Source organism: Neovison vison, chromosome 12 (assembly GCF_020171115.1).
Source record: "Neovison vison isolate M4711 chromosome 12, ASM_NN_V1, whole genome shotgun sequence".
Lineage (NCBI taxonomy): Eukaryota > Metazoa > Chordata > Mammalia > Carnivora > Mustelidae > Neogale > Neogale vison.
Genome location: NC_058102.1, coordinates 21,115,853 through 21,128,921, shown reverse-complemented (window position 1 = coordinate 21,128,921; position 13,069 = coordinate 21,115,853). Strand labels below are relative to the sequence as shown.

General features: G+C 39.4%; 1 protein-coding gene across 1 annotated transcript; it reads right to left on the bottom strand.

The window, feature by feature from the left end:
- Positions 1-3,395: 3,395 nt before the first annotated feature.
- On the bottom strand, positions 3,396-4,330 carry LOC122891614 (peroxiredoxin-1-like). The gene has a single exon (XM_044227403.1). The coding sequence runs from the start codon at positions 4,266-4,268 to the stop codon at positions 3,669-3,671; it is 600 nt and encodes a 199-aa protein (XP_044083338.1). The 5' UTR covers positions 4,269-4,330; the 3' UTR covers positions 3,396-3,668.
- Between the last annotated feature and the right edge of the window lie 8,739 nt (positions 4,331-13,069).

Sequence of the window (13,069 nt, the reverse complement as noted above, 5' to 3'; positions counted from 1 at the left end):
TGCTTCTACTGAGGAAAGACACCATAACTTGAACTTAGATTCAACAGGTAAACAGGAATTTGTAAAAGAGGGGGGAAAAGAAAGGACAACCAAACCTTTAAACATTTGAGGGATACTTAAAACACCACAAGAAGTACACCAAATCCAGCAACGAGAATGAATCCCTAAGGGAAGAAAATAAACTTAAAAGTATTATTCTCTCAAAGACTAATGAGGCAAATGCATCTATCACAACAGATTACTATAACAGATCCTAGAAATTTAAAAATATGATTACTTACCCTTAAATGATGGGTTGAATAGCAGAATGGACACTACTAAAGACTAAAAAGAAGCTGAGGAAATTTTCCCAGGGTGTAAATTGAGCAAGCACTAGGATGGCCGGGGCAAGAAGCTAGCCAATATTCACAATATAGACTATGTTGTCGACCTGATACTAAGAGACTTCCCTATATAAAACATAAATATCCTCATTCCTGGAGACTATTGTGAGCCACCCATCCATGTATGTCTTTCCTAAAGTTTCTAGTTCCCAGGTTTCTTGTAGTTTTCAAATATCTGATCCTCTCGTCAAACTATTAGCACCCATATGTTCATGCAAATTGAGCAAGAAAGATTCTTCTTGGTCCTGCTGCTGGGATCATTTTGCTTCCCTGCTGCAGGTTAGGCATGCACAGCAGCACATCAGTGTCAAGGGGAAGTGCTATTTACGAGACTGGACTCAGGCTGGACAAGAAAATTCTATGAGCTCAGGCTTAGAGCACTTTTACTGCACACACGGTTTACCTTCCCTCACCCCACATCTGTGACCTTATGGAGGTTATCTAATACCAGAGAAAAAACTTCAAACCTGGTTTGCAGGTGGTTGCATGTGGTATGGCTGGTCCCAGCCAGAAACAGAGTGCTGGCACAGATCAATTATTGATGAATTACTGAATTCATCAATACTGAATAATCAATAATGAATTACTATACTCATGAATTGAATAAATCAGGCAACGAAAGAGTTGTCTAATATAACTGGCAGAGTCAAGTGACAAGAGCTGGGGTTACAATGCTAACTTTTTAGATTTTTATGGTCAAAGGTCTTTCTAGCCCATAAGCAATTGCATACTAAAAACACTTCCAAAAACACTTGTAGAGAGTACAGGGAAGGAAGAAAATGCCGGAGGAAAAGGTCTCAAGAATGCCTTTCAGTCTTGAACATTCTTTATGTATATAAGTTGTGAGAAAAGTTTTGTATCAACATTTATTTCTTTGAGTTAGAAATTATTTTTCTAAGAGAGAGGGAGTAGGGGAGGGGGAGAGGGAGAGGGAGAGAATCCCAAGCAGGCTCCAGGTTCAGCAGTATGAAGCCCAGGGTGGGCCTCCATCTCACAACACTGAGATCATGACCTGAATCAAAACCAAGAGATGGATGCTTAACCTACTGAGCCACCCAGGCACCTCAAAAAAAAAAAAAAAAAAAAATCTTTCATTTACCTGGGTAGTACCTGAGAATGTGCATAAGAAGTTTAAGCAGAATCCCAAGCACTAATGAATCAGGCTGTTAATTTTCAAAGATTTTTTTTTTTTTTTACTTGACAGAGAGAGATCATAAGTAGGCAGAGAGGCAGGCAGAGAGAGAGAGGAGAAAGCAGGCTCCCTGCTGAGCAGAGAGCCCGATGCGGGACTCGATCCCAGGACCCCGAGATCATGACCCGAGCCGAAGGCAGCGGCTTAACCCACTGAGCCACCCAGGCGCCCAGGCTGTTAATTTTCATAGAAATTTACTGAATATTCTAACAGGAGGTAATGTTTTCGATGGTTGGAGCTGGACTTTATAGAGGGGGGGAAATCTTTATAAATCCTCTCTCAAAAAGGAAAAATGTTTAATTTAAATATGAATGATAATACCCTTGGGAATTCTAAAGCAGGGTGACTGTAATTTGTGGAGCTGTCACTAGGTGGAGCGGAACTGTTGGGTAGGAATTCATGCCTCAGAACCTCCAAAAACTATTCAGTAGAAGTCAACTTTTCTTCGTAAACAAGTTCAATTGAATAATAGTGTATTTGTTGGCCAAAGTAAGCTTTATTGGAGAGTGTTATAAGAAATTGTCATTCACTTTATACAATAGTAAAATATTTCAAGCATTGCTGAACAACTAGTAATTCTACCAATTCTAAGTTGGATTTCACCTAAATCTAGGGAGCTTACTTGCTAACATTTTCCCTTCTGAACTCCCTTCTGAAGTCAAGTATTAAATAAATATTAATTCTTTATATACATAAAGAATGTTCAAGACTGAAAGGCATTCTTGACACCAGGGCCCATATCCTGGTGTTACCTGCCATACCACACACTTGCCTTTGTATCTTTGATATTTCTGGTCCAATCTTAGAAATACAAATCTATGCATGTACATTTTTACTCTAGAAATTAAAAAAAAAAAAAAGGCTCAGAAGGATGATGTTTCCTTAAGATTGTTTGTAATCTCCTCAGCAGCAGATTCAAAGACATGGTCATATCCTTCATGCATCCTCAAAGTTCTAGCCTTTCACAGTGATATTGAGCAATCCCCCAACCTGATTCTCCTAATAAGGAGACTCTCCCCTGCACCCCTTCCACTAAAGAATATTTGGCTGCATGTTTTCAGTGTTTTCCTGATCCCCTTAGAACTACCCTTTCAAGGGCGACTGGGTGGCTCAGTGAGTTAAAGTCTCTGCCTTTGGCTCAGGTCATGATCCCAGGGTCCTGGGGGTCAAACCCAGTGGGGGAGCCTGTTTCCTCCTCTCTCTCTGCCTGCTTCTCTGCCTACCTGTGATCTCTGTCAAAAAAAAAAAAAATCTTAGAATCACCCTTTCAGGTCTCCTACTGGAGATATATCAATGTCCTCCTCATCTCAAAAGACCCACAGATTAGGGTAATTATATCTTCTAGTATCATAAAATTATTTTACTTTGTTTTCTGTTTTGTTTTAAGTGGACAGGAACTCAGAATTCATCCAGCGAATACCTTTATTTTAGCATAATATCTGAACATTGAGAATGATGGCTTATTCACAAAGTAAAAGCAAAATTTTGAAAATAAATATACATCAATAAAGGCTTTTAGTATATTCTCTGAAGAAGGAATCAATAGTGTTGATTCTCTAATTCGGTGGTTCTTAATGTGCTTAGATCATAATACCCTTTGAGAATCTGGTGATGCTGTGGATTACTTCCTAGAAAAACACCATAAGCACATATACACACAAAAAATTGCACATGATTTTAGAAAGTGCATTGTATTTCAGCCCTCTGAAACCTTTTCACACTCTTAGTTGAGAACTTTGACTCTAAGGATTCAATTTCAAGAAACTATCAGTTTTTGAACAACAAAAAAAGATGACATTACTTCAATATATATATATATATTTTCTCAGTTCAAGTTTAATAGAAACAACAGAAGATCAAAAGTGTTGCCCTACTACTGTACATTACAGTTGGCCTGCCCTGTAACACAGTTCAGGCCATTCTCTCCAGAGAAGAAAGGCTGGACTCCCCAACCCCTGCAGGAAAGGCCTGTCCCATCCCATACCACATCTGCACAAAGTCTAAAGTCTTGTGTTTTAAGCATAACAATAGTACAAAAGAGATTTTGTTTTCATGGCCACCCACTACAGCCCAGCCCTAAAATGGCCTGGGGCTCACTTCTGCTTAGAGAAATACTCTTTGCTCTTCTGGACGTCAGGCTTGATGGTATCACTGCCAGGCTTCCAGCCAGCGGGGCACACTTCCCCAAGCTTGTCGGTAAACTGGAAGGCCTGAACCAGTCGCAGAGTATCATCCACAGAGCGGCCAACAGGTAGGATATTTACAGTGATCTGCCTAAGGATGCCTTTATCATCAATGATAAAGAGGCCCCTGAACGAGATGCCTTCATCAGCCTTTAAGACTCCATAGTCCTCAGCAATGGTACGCTTGGGGTCTGATACCAAGGGAATGTTCATGGGTCCCAGTCCTCCTGGTTTCTTGGGTGTGTTGATCCATGCCAGGTGACAGAAATGAGAATCCACAGAAGCACCAATCACTTGACAGTTGAGTTTCTTAAATTCTTCTGCCCTGTCACTGAAAGCAATGATCTCCGTGGGACACACAAAGGTGAAGTCAAGAGGGTAAAAGAAGAACACAACACATTTTCCTTTGTAGTCAGATAGGCTGAGGTCTTTGAACTGGCCATCTGGCATAACAGCCGTGGCTTTGAAGTTGGGGGCAGGATGCCCAATTTTGGCATTTCCTGAAGACATCTTGCTATTGGCCGCTCTACGAACAAAAACGCCAAAGACAAGGCAGGAAGAAGACCCAATATATATTTTTTTCAAGTACTTATGATACATTCTTTTCTGATCAAAGCGCAAGTTAAGACCACAAAAGAATGTATTGCTGTGTAACTTTCAACAAGGATTTAATCCACAACCTATATGGCATTGAAAAAATGATGTCACAAAGTGACCTAACCAACTTAAAAACAGAGAGAGAGGGAGAAGACAGGAGGGGAGGAGGAGGTAGGGGGGTAGGGAGAGAAGAAGAAGAAAACCAGGAGGGAAGAAGAAACCCATAAAATACTCTCTGGGGTGATGAAGATTTTAGAGAAGCCAAAATCATGGTTTTAGATATCAAAGAATTTTAGATTTGTGACTTTTAAAATATTCTACTTTAAAAAATCTTACTCTGTTTACACAATTCACAGTAGCCTAAGAAAGTAACTTAACAATAATACATACAAAGGAAAGTGCATGCTTACTTCAGAGAACAAATGAATTAAAATGTTCCTTTTCTGTGGGAAGATATTTTTTTAACAGAATTAACTGTACCGGATCCCCGATAATAGCACATTTAGTAAGTACTTTTAATGGCATGATTAAGTGAATCAGCATACATGAACTTAATTTGTATTCCTTTGTGAAGTTAAAAACTTTCTTAACTTTTTAAAGGTATACTCTCTCAGCAACTCTCAAATATGCAATACAGTATTATTAACTATAATCATCATGCTGTATATTATATCTCCATGACTTATGTAAGTGGAAATGTGTACCTTTTGTCCACCTTCTTTAACATATTTTAAGGATAATCAAACAATCTTCAGGCTACATTGTCTCTGAAGTCTAAGTATAGCCGTTTGAGAAAATCACCAGAGAATTGCTTGTATTTACAAATGGTAGTTTCTTGCCCCCAAGAAGTGTTAATGTAAAGCTTCTGGAAGGTGTTTTGAAATTCCTTAATTAATTTCTCTTTTTTGTTGTTGTTTCAAAGACATGTTGAGGTTACTATTGATTTGAAGAGCCAGCTGGTGAAGACACTGAACTGTCCTTTCCTTTTTTCTCCAAACTCCTTGTTAAGTGTTGGCAAAATGTGAAGTCTTAAAAAAAAAAAGAAAAGTTGAAAAAGCAAGTAAGAAAAAACAACAACAACCACCACCTGAAATGTATATATCCAAACTGGCCTCATGCTGGACTTATTTTTTTCCAGAATATGGTGGATGATATTACTTTTGCTCATATTTTCTTTGCCTCAGAGTAATAAAACTGCTTCTTTACAAAGCGCTCCATAGCAAAATGGGTACTATCTTATTTTACATACATTATTCATTTGATCTTCAAAATGTCTCCATGAAGTAGGAGAAGCAAGGAACTCCTATCCTAGTTTTAAGACAAATACACAAGGGATTTAATTGTTGTGGTTAATAAGTTGGAAGTATATTGGAGGAAAAAGTTTTCCTTGACCCTCTTAGGGTTTCAGGCTGGGTCTCAAAAGTAAAGTGTGTAAAGACAGATTAAGAGGAGAAAAGCATACAGATTAAGTTTTGTTTGCCACTGGAACCTTCATAAGGAAATGAAAACTCAAAGAAACAGTCCTCATACTTTTATGCTAGGTTTGATGACCAGTAGACAGTTGTAGAAGAATACAATAGGCTGAGTACCAGGTAATTGTAATAAACTGGGGAAAACTAAGCAAGGCCTGTTTGTTCCGACTCTTCTTGTGTCCCTTTGTTTTCAGAGGTAAAGAACCTCCTTACCTTGAATGTAAGGAGGGCACTTCTAACAAGACTGTTTTATGGCTTTTATTTATTTATTCATTTTTAAAGACTTATTTATTTATTTATTTATTTATTTGTCTGACAGAGATCACAAGTAGGCAGAGAGGCAGGCAGAGAGAGAGGGGGAAGCAGGCTCCCTGCTGAGTGGAAAGCTGGATGTGGGGCTTGATCCCAGGACCCTGAGATCATGACCTGAGCCGAAGGCAGAGGCTTTAACTCACTGAGCCACCCAGGTGGCCCTGTTTTATGGCTTTTATCAGGGAAGGCGAGTGATGAGCAAGGAGGGAGAAGGTCAGGGTGGCTTTCCTGCTTCTGCCATGTTTTCAGACTCTTTCAGCTTAAAGTATTCAATATGCCAAATGTCATATTTTAGGGTGGCATGTCATGAACCTCATCAGAGGCATGTTCAAAACACAAATAATTTCGTGAACACGAGCAGTGCTTTTTTCACTGTTCTGTGAGCTGTCTTAGCACGTACAGTCAACTAAGCGACTCCTGATGCTCATCTACAATTGAAGATGCCTTAGCCCCCACATATGAAAGAAGTTCTTAATCAGAGTAACCTTTGAAATCCTGAAGGCCATCAATTTCAGGGTTTTTCTCTATCGTCACTAAAATGGCTTTTACTTAAACACACCTATGGTGATACCCTGGAATTATACTGTCTTTGAAAATTTAAACACGTGGACCCAACTTCTATCCAGAATCTACATCCTTCATATAACAATAGAGTAGTGGCTTCACATAGTGCATACCATGTGCCAAACTTATTGTACTTTTCCCTCATTAAGTCTTCAGTAACCTCAGGTCTAGGTGTGTAGGTATTATTAGTATCAGCCCTACCTTACTGACGAACAAAAGCTTGGACCACATGGCTAACAAGCGGCTGAGCTAGGATCTGAAACAAGGACTGTGCCCTCCCAGGGCCTGGAGTCTTTTCCGCTATGATATACTGGCTTAGGAGCTGTCAGCACTCTTCTCAATCTCAGAACATCAAATCCTCACGGGCCACCTTTTTTTGTCCATCACCTCTTCTTTCCTTTCCTGAGTTAGATACAAAACGGAACCACTTTCTCATGAACGAACGCATATGCTTCTATCCTGCAACAGCTGATGAGCAGCATCTCAGCTCGTCATCAGTGCTTGAATCCACCTTTTCCACTCTGGCATTCGAGTAAGTAAGGGCTGCTGACAAAATCGTACTGTACAAACTGGCACCATTCACATTTACAATCTGCAGCATCCAGGTGCTCAAAATTCCTCATCAACATTTACTTGTCCTTTCTCAGCTGCTTTTCCCATTCACCTGACAGTCTATTTCTCTTCTCCCAGGATCCATTCATTGGTCCAACTCCTCAGACAGCATCTCTTCTTCCTAGTTTGTCAAGGAAAACGAGTGCATCTCTTGCAATCTCTCTCAACGTTCTACCTCGACCCTCCCCATTTATTTACATCCACACACACTGTCGTCTTTATTCCAATATCCCTCCTTCTGTGCCAGGCAAACCCTTGGTCTGTGCCCTTGAGGACGGACATGTCCTTGAGCATGTCCTCTGCTCTCCTCTCAGTGGATCAGTATGCTGGAGCCTCTGGCTTGACTCAGCATCACCCCAACTATCGCTCACTTTTCGTACACCCTTATCATACACCCACTCCTAATTTCTTTATCCATTCATTCCCCATTCATTCCCTTTCATCCCACTGCAACCTGGTTTTTGTCACACTGCTGAATCCACTTTCACGAATCGGCTCCAGAGAGTCGTTGCTGTCCTGATCTGCCACACAGAGTCCTCCTCTTTAAAATGCTACATCTCCTTGGCTTTATGGGTCTGACTTTACTCAGTTCCCTCCTCACATTGTTTCTCTGTCTCATTCGTAGGTTCCTCGTTACTCGCCCCTTGACTATTGGTGTTCCTTAATGTTTTATTCTTGGAACTCCTATTTTACTCAATGTACTCCAAATGACCTCAATTTCCATGTGCTCCCAGATATTTAGTTTTAGCTCCTATCTCCCTGCTGAGCTTCAATGGTGTGAATCCGGCCTCCCTACTGAAAAGCTCGACCAGGATGTCTCACACATATCTTAAGTCAAAAGGCCAAACTGGATTCAATCATCTCCCTAGGGGTACCTGGGTGGCTCAGTTGCTAAGCATCTGCCTTTGGCTTGGGTCATGATCCCAGGGTCCTGGGATCGAGCCCCATGTTGGGCTCCCTGCTCAGCAGGAAGTCTGCTTCTCTGTCATTCCCCCTACTTGTACTCTCTCTCTCTCTCTGACAAATAAATAAATAAAATCTTAAATTTTTTTCAATTTAATTATATAATGATACAATCTAATCTTATTCAATAAGGAATAAACTTCACAAAGAGACAAAAGAACTAAGCTATTTAGGGGGAAATATTATGAGATCATTTTTCACTTTCTAAATGCTTGCCGCACATAGCCCTGTGCAAGGACTCATATTCATTATCTCTCTTTAAAGCATGTTATTGAACAGAAATAAATATTAAATGCCTGCAACTCCTCCACTTTTCTCGAAAGCCAAAAGTAATGAGAAATTGAATGTAAAAAGCTACTGTAGTAGTGGCAGCCAAATGAAGTTTAGTAAGATATGATTGAATTAATCCAAAAAGATTCCAGATGCTAACTTCAGAATACTTTATTAGCATTGCTGTTTAACTGCATCCAACAGACAGGATACATGTGGCAACATACACTTTGCCGTATGCCCTGTGTTTAAAGAAAGGAATGAGAAAAAAATCTATTAGCTGAGAAGTTTCAAGTAAGTCAGGGAAATAAATTTATGTCCCACTGTATGAATGCTTTTTCTAAAAATTAGTAATGCCTTAGAAACTTTTTTTAAGGAAAACAACATTACCTACTTTTCTAGTTGGCCAAGTTAATTAACTTCTCTCTAACGCTTCAATTACCTCACCTATAAAATAGGATAGTAGTAATGCCTACAAAAAATATTGTATAGAAGAAATAATTTCATAAACCTATGTCAGTTTTCAGCACAGTGTCTGACACATAGTAGTGCTCAATATTAGTATCAAGTAATAGTAAATGTAGTAATAGTATTTAATATTTAAATAATTATACAATTTAAATATTTGTAATATTTTTAAATTTATGATATTAGTATTGAGTATAAATGTTACATATTTAATAATTACCCAGTGGGGTAGATGCCATTCTTATTCCTATTTTGTAAATGAGGAAGATGAAGCACAAGGAGATTAAGCCACCTGCCTGGGTAATTTGGCCCCAGGACCCACAGTTAGATCTATTATGCTATTTTGCCTCTCACATGACAATCTTAGGAAATTACTACTGAAAATATTTGATAGTTTAAAGAAAATCTAAACTAAAGAATGAGATCAATTGCCACAAGTCATCAAGTGAAGCAATTCATGGCATTTATTCAACTGGGAAGGTCAGGTTCCTCTATAAAACTAGGTCATTTCTTAGAAAAGAGAAGGAAAGGGGTGAGAGAGAATGACACATATGAGAAAGAATCTGAGACAGTCAGAAAAAGAGATGAGAGAGAGAGCATAGAAGCAAGGAAACAGGCGGGTAGGTAATAGAAGGGGAGGTGAGACTTGGAAGCAGCATTGAGAGAGAAAATTTTCACCTTTTTAGATTAAGGGTAATCAGACAAAGAGCTTTCAGGAAGAACTACAGGGGGACCTGGGTGGCTCAGTGGGTTAAAGCCTCTGCCTTCAGCTCAGGTCATGATCCCAGAGTCCTGGGATCAAGCCTGGCATGGGCTCTCTGCTCTGCAGGGAGCCTGCTTCTCCCCCCCCCGCCGCCCCCACTGCCTCTCTGCCTACTTGTGATCTCTGTCTGCCAAATAAATAAATAAAATCTTTAAAAAAAAAAAAAGAACTACAGAAGAACTTGCACTGTAGATTAAAAAAAAATTACCTTCATATAACTATCTTTTATTATATATTTATTACACACTCTCCCTTGGCTCCTTTCCAACTTACTTGGCTATAATAGTCTCTTAATGATGACGAAGGAACAAATCTGAATCAATATCTGGTATGGCATCTGGATCTTCTCCACATAGAAACTTCTTAAGTTTCTTACAACCAGATCCAACATAAAACAGTTCTTGTGTTTTATCCAACATAAAAACAGGTATTTTCAAATATTTAATATGAATTTTTTTTCTAGCCAGGAATCCAACATAAGAGAACCCTCTCAAAATTTTTGACCAATGAGTAGAGGAAGAGGGTTGCAGATGGAGAGAGGGGGCGGGTAGCAGAAGGTCTCTGAATTATAGAGGGTATAAATACTTGAAACTTTTTTAGAATTCTTCATATTCTATTTTCTACTCTCATGTATGTACTTTAACTGAAACTAGGCTAACCAATCCTTAGTGTAATGCTCTCCTATAATAACGAAAATTTGTATTTCCATAAAAACAGTGGTCTAAATAATCTTACATTGTAATTACATGGTCCATATATAAATGGTTGCTTTTAAATATATTACAATTTTATTCTCTTAAAAAATGATAAATATTCCTTTCCAGTTTGGGTTACACAAAAGTAATCCCAGATTACTATATGTATCTGGGGTAAATAATCCATCAGCTAATATTGTTATGGGAGGCACCCCACGCAGCTCTTTTATCCTGGACCCTGGGATATATTTCCATTAGCTTCAAATGTACTGCCAATTTTCAGTCATGGAGCTGTCCCCATTAATTCATTCTGTGTTTCAGTGAAAATTTAGTGAGTGATTGCTATGTTCCAGACAATTGTCCTCGGTGATGAATAAACAAACCAAACTTCTGAAGTAAAAAAAAGAAAAGTTTCTGAACTCATGAAATTTATGTTCTCTTGGGAGAGAAGAACAATTTTTAAAAAATCAGCAAACACATAATATAATTTCAGGCATTTAATTAAGTGCCATTAAGAAAGCATAAAGCATGGGACGCCTGGGTGGCGCAGTTGGTTGGACGACTGCCTTCGGCTCAGGGCGTGATCCTGGAGTCGCGGGATCGAGTCCCACATCAGGCTCCCAGCTCCATGGGGAGTCTGCTTCGCTCTCTGACCTTCTCCTCGCTCATGCTCTGTCTCACTGTCTCTCTCTCTCAAATAAATTAAAAAAAAAAAAAAAAAAAAAAGCATAAAGCAGAGTAAGAGGTTAGAAGGAAGCAGATGGGTAGCTATCTTAGGGAAGCTTTCTGTGTTTCTGAGATGATAACATTTTAAACAGAGGCCTTCACAGATGTGAAGGAATAAGCCATAAGGTTTGGGAGAAAAATGTTCCAGACAGGCTTGTAGACAGCGTAGGTAAACCCTGTAACAGGGAAATGCTTAGGCCCTATCATAAATAGCCAAATCTCAGCCTCCCTGAAATACTCTATCCCAGGTTTCCAGAAGCGTCCCCTCATCCCTCATTTATTGAATCCCACCCCCTTGTCAAGTTCTTTTGTGGCTTGTTACAAAATTTGAACCAGTGAGTTTCTCTATGACACCGCTAGTTCTGACAGGACAGGGTAACTTTTCGGCCATAGGTAGAAAAGATAATTTATTTACCTAGAGGAGGAGGCAGGGTGAGAAAGAAGAATGTGCAGAAGTTAAGTGGTAAGGAAGGGGAGGGCAGGGGAGATGTTCATCGTAATTCCTACTTGGAATCTGGGGACTATTTTACAAGTAAATCATACACATGAATTTTGGTTTAGTGACTGTAGAAGTAAAGATTTATGTAAACTTGGCCCCAAGCTCCCTTTATTATTATTATTATTATTTTGATGAAAAACTAGGTGCAGAATAACAACTGACTTAAGAAGAATATATTTCATTCTACATTCACAAGTGGCGGTGGGGCACCCAGCTGGCTCGTCAGTAAAGCATGTGATTCTTGATTTCAGGGTCATGAGTTCAAGCCCCACACTGGGCATAGCATTTACTTAAAACAAAACAACAAAATTCATAAATGGGGGACTGCTTCTATTATATATACTTAAAACCATCTTTTTCTCTGAAATAATGAAAACGAAGCTTTAGTTAAGGCTGACAGAACTGCTACAAAATTTGAGCAAATGTGTTTCTTGTGACATCAGAATTTTTTTAAAACAAGAAATTGAAGAAGGAACAATTCTTTGTAGAGGCTTTAAGAGAAATAATGCTAAAAATGCCACTGCCTGGTACTAAAATATAGAGTGAGGTTAAAAGACAATCTTTTTCTAAGATATTTCAAAATATATCAAGAATCTGACCCTATCTTACTAACTCTATTGCTACTCTTTTTCTTCAAGTCACCATATCTCTTGTCCAGATTAGTACAAGAGCCTTCAAAAAAGATGGTCCCACTTCTACTCTTGCCCCTGTACAACCCATTCTCAACACAAAAGACAGGATTATCAGGATGCCTGGGTGGCTCAGTGGGTTAAAGCCTCTGCCTTTGGCTCGACTCATGGTCCCAGGGTCCTGGTCCTGGGATTGAGCCCTGCATTGGGCTCTCTGCACAGCGGGGAGCCTGCTTCCTCCTCTCTCTCTGCCCGCCTCTCTGCGTACTTGTGATCTCTGTCTGTCAAATAAATAAATAAAATCTTAAAAAAAAAAGATGGGATTATCTTTATAAATGTCAGTCAAATCAGGCTACTGGTACTGTTCCCAAGCCCTCCAGTGATTCCCCATTTTATTCCAAGCAGAAACAAAGTTTCTCCAATGGCTTACAATGGCCCCCAACTTCTCTGACTTTATCTCCTACTCCTTTCCCCTCTGCTCACCACTTCTTACTGTTCCTCAGCATCCACGCATGCATCACCCCTAGGTCCTCTGCACTAGGAAGCATAATCTCTGGGTGTGGCGAGAGAAGCATTCTCCAACTAGGAGAGAGAAGTTTTCTCTCTGCCCAAGACCTCTATCCTACACAGACCTCACAGCCATTTCGCTGAATCTCTCTCCCCCTTCCAGGCTTTGCTCAACTCTTTCTTTCTTTCTTTCTTTCTTTCTTTTTAAGATTTTATTTATTTATTTGACAGACG

What these genes read in the sequence shown, in the direction of transcription:
- LOC122891614 (XM_044227403.1), bottom strand. Translation starts at nt 4,268, where the DNA reads ATGTCTTCAGGAAATGCCAAAATTGGGCATCCTGCCCCCAACTTCAAA.